This window comes from Papaver somniferum, chromosome 8 (genome assembly GCF_003573695.1).
Source record: "Papaver somniferum cultivar HN1 chromosome 8, ASM357369v1, whole genome shotgun sequence".
Taxonomy (NCBI): domain Eukaryota; kingdom Viridiplantae; phylum Streptophyta; class Magnoliopsida; order Ranunculales; family Papaveraceae; genus Papaver; species Papaver somniferum.
The window spans coordinates 131,903,183-131,906,751 of NC_039365.1; the positions used below are offsets into that span (position 1 = coordinate 131,903,183).

The 3,569-nt window shown below is 35.0% G+C and overlaps 1 protein-coding gene across 1 annotated transcript; it reads left to right on the top strand.

The window, feature by feature from the left end:
* Positions 1 to 1,076: 1,076 nt before the first annotated feature.
* On the top strand, positions 1,077 to 2,911 carry LOC113306050. Its single transcript, XM_026555034.1, has 3 exons — positions 1,077 to 1,107; positions 1,876 to 2,023; positions 2,194 to 2,911. The coding sequence occupies exons 1-3, from the start codon at positions 1,077 to 1,079 to the stop codon at positions 2,909 to 2,911; spliced, it is 897 nt and encodes a 298-aa protein (XP_026410819.1).
* Positions 2,912 to 3,569: the final 658 nt, after the last annotated feature.

The window sequence follows — 3,569 nt, forward strand, 5'->3', positions numbered from 1 at the left end:
TGTTCATTTTTCAGGTTCAGTATGGCCCTATCCAGTTGTTATGCTGTTGTGTACTACAAAGGGGATGGTATTCCGTTGAAAGTTTCTTTAGATACTACGATTCGTGACTTTAAAATATCTATTTGTGATTATTGGAGAAACTTGACTCCTCGGAGCATAATATTTATTAGTCGTTGTGATAAGCTCTCATTAATTGTGATTATTCTCTTCAAGGTATAATTGTTGTTACTTGTTCAAGAGAATTGTCAAGTTTTGATCTGTTTGTTGAGGAGGCTTGTCATGGTGTTGCTTCTAGCTCTTCGTCTGGTATTTTCACGCTGTCGCTCAGTGACGATGAATCATGCACTGGGTTCACTGAGACTTCAAATATTAAATACCTGACGAAAGGTCATGAGCAATTGAAACCTCTTTTATCCGAAGGTTGGGAGGATATTTTTAAAGGTGTTGGTCAAGTTTTTCATGGTGGTGTTGATGAGGTTCGCTTAGCTGTCAGCAAATACTGCAGCAAGTCTGGTTATACAGTTGCAAAGGTTAAGAATGACAGACTCAGGTTCACAGGCAAGTGTGGTAGGAATGCAGAATGTCCTTGGTATCTGCACTGTATTCCAATCGATACCGCTAAAAGTGTCTTTGCTATCAAAGAATTCAATGGGGAGCATAAATGTGGTGGTGCTTATAAGATGAAGGACCCACCTGTGAAGAAGAAATTGATTAAGCATCTATTCAAGGATCAAATAAAGTCAAATCCGTCGATTAAGCCTAATGATATGGTTGCTCAGGTGAAGAGTTGTTATGGTATTGACATAAAATACCATCATGCTTATAAAGGGAAGGAGGCATCAAAGGAAGAGATATATGGCGATGATGTAAAAAGTTATACAAATCTTATTTGGTATGTTGAAGCAATAAAGGCTACCAATCCTGGCAGTTATATTAAGTTTGAGTATGATAAAGAGACTAAACATTTTCAGAGGCTTTTCATATGTTTTGATGCCTGTATGGAAGGATACCGGTTCATTCACCCTATGCTTTAATGTGATGCAACATTTCTCAATGGGAGATTCAAGGGAACAGTGATGGTTGCCACTGGTGTGAATGGAAACCAAGGTAAATTTTCTTTCTTTTCTGAATAACTCATATTAGTTTGTTGTTTGATTTTTAAGCGCAATGTGAATGAATGAAGTTTCTCTGTTAAGGCTTTTCATTTTTTAGGATGAACTCATTTTATGTTCAAGAAGAAAGTAATTTCTATCAGTTTTACTTTTGTTATTTTGTTAAGAAGGTCTTCATTTTAAGAATGAACTCTTATTTTTTGTTAAGTTTTTAGCTGTTCATAAGTGGGAATGAACTCCTGCTGCTTTGATTTTACAGTTCATGTTATAGAATGGACTTCATTTTTGGAATGAAGTGTAGAAAAGTTATAGAATTTTTGATTATACAGTTCATGCTACAGAATGGAATTCATTATATAGAATGAAACCTTTATTTTTTTTGATTTTTAATAGCAATGTGAATGAATGAAGCTTCTCTGTTAAGTTTTTTAGATGTTCATAAGCGGGGAATGAACTCCTGCTGCTTTTGTTTATGTTTTACTTTGTTATTTTTTGAAGAAGAAGGTCTTAGTTCATGTTATAGAATGGACTTCATTGTTGGAATGAAGTGTATAAAATTTATAGATATTTATTATTCTACAGTTCATGTTACAGAATGGACTTCATTTTTGGAATGAAGTGTAGAAAAGTTATAGATTTTTTGATTATACAGTTCATGCTACAAAATGGACTTCGTTTTAAGAATGAAACTTTCATTTTTTTATAGATATTTTTTAATGAACTGACACTTTTAGTTCTTTTTTGTGTTCTTTTCATTCTGTAGGATTTTTTCTTTTTGCGTATGCTTTAGTTCCTGGAGAAGACATTGAAGAGTGGGAGTGGTTTAAGGAGAACTTGCATCATTGTGTCGACTCTCGTCCTATCACCTTTATCACTGATCGTCATGAAGGGCTGAAGCAAAGTATTCCCAAGTATTTTACCAACTCTTATCATAGTTAATGTTTCCATCATTTGAAGAATAACCTCCCCATCAAGAAATCACATGAGAAGTATAAACAAGTTCAAGATTTGTTCCGTAAAGCTGCATACTGCTATGGTGTTGCTAAATATGAGTCTTCTTTAAATGAGATGTGTATCATAGGATGTTGTTGGGTTGCCAAGTACATAGAAATATCGATCCCAAGCATTGGGCAAATGCTTTCTTCGTAGGATGTAGGTATGGGACACACTCGTCAACTATTGCAGAGTCTTTCAATAACTGGATTCTTCCTGAAAGGGATCTGCCTCCAGCTGCTCTTGTTGATGAGATTAGGATAAATATTATGAGGATGAGTGCAGAAAGGCGTGAGCTCGGTAGAAATTATAGTTATAGTTTGACTCCCATCTATAAAGCTCTACTCAAGTCACATGTCGATATAGGGCGTCCATGGAGTGTTACGGAGTCAGGTAATGGTATATATGAGGTTCACTCTCCTAGCTCTCATGATGTTGATCTGATGCATATGACGTGCACTTTCCAGAGATGGAAAGTGTTTGGTTTCCCATGTGCTCGCTCCACTGCTGCTATTACTATGAGTGGTATTGATATGTTGAGGTTTGTTCAGCCTTACTTTGGTTCGAATAATTTTCGCCATACGTATGCTCCTGCAATTCGACCCATTCTCAATTACGACAGGCCAGAAGCGTATGAACCTGAAGAGAGATTCCTACCTGGTATTTCAAGACCACCTCCAGGAAGACCACCAAAGAAGCGCATTCGTGGTGCTTATGAGAAGGATAAGAGGACTATGAAGTGCTCAAATTGCAAGAAGATTGGGAACCACAACAAAGCTACCTGTCGTGTATTAATGCTGGAGTAGTATGCATGAACCTTTTTTTTTTTCTATTTTATGTTTTTTTATGTTTTATGAACTTCTCTTACGTGTTTGAGTATGCACTGGTTGTAGTTTTTTTTTTTTTTAACTTTTTGATATGCACATCATTTTCTGTAATGAACTCCCTTTTTTTTCTTAGAAATGCTTTTTTTTAGATATTATTTCTTTTTGGATATGTATGTACTGATATTTTTTAGCAGGTTATGGTATTTTTCCTACTAAATCAACTCTATGGGATATGTATTTTTCATTATCAGGGATATGTATCAGTTCATTTACTGAAATAAAATTCATTTTCAGGAATGAACACAAGTTTTCCTATAACCAATAGAGATCATTTTGGTAAATGAATTGGTATACATAAGACAGAAGACAAAATGCTGAAGTACTAGAGTTAATAGGTATCCATTAGATAGTAAGACAATGCATAATTTCTCATTATCTGGAATGAACCGCCCCTCTATCAGTTCATTTACTGAAATGAACTTCATTTTCAGGAATGAACACTAGTTTTCATAGAACTGACTTGAATTCCATAAAGTTCATTTTCAGGAATGAAGTCCACCAAAACATCAAAGAAGGAACATTCATGCTACAAAATAAATTCATAAGAAAATAAGACAGAAAGACAAGGCATAAGATA

What these genes read in the sequence shown, in the direction of transcription:
- LOC113306050 (XM_026555034.1), top strand. Translation starts at nt 1,077, where the DNA reads ATGGTTGCCACTGGTGTGAATGGAAACCAAG. An exon ending in TGGTGTGAATGGAAACCAAG is followed by an intron (nt 1,108 to 1,875) that starts GTAAATTTTCTT and finishes TTCATTCTGTAG; the next exon opens with GATTTTTTCTTTTTGCGTAT. An exon ending in CTGAAGCAAAGTATTCCCAA is followed by an intron (nt 2,024 to 2,193) that starts GTATTTTACCAA and finishes TGTGTATCATAG; the next exon opens with GATGTTGTTGGGTTGCCAAG.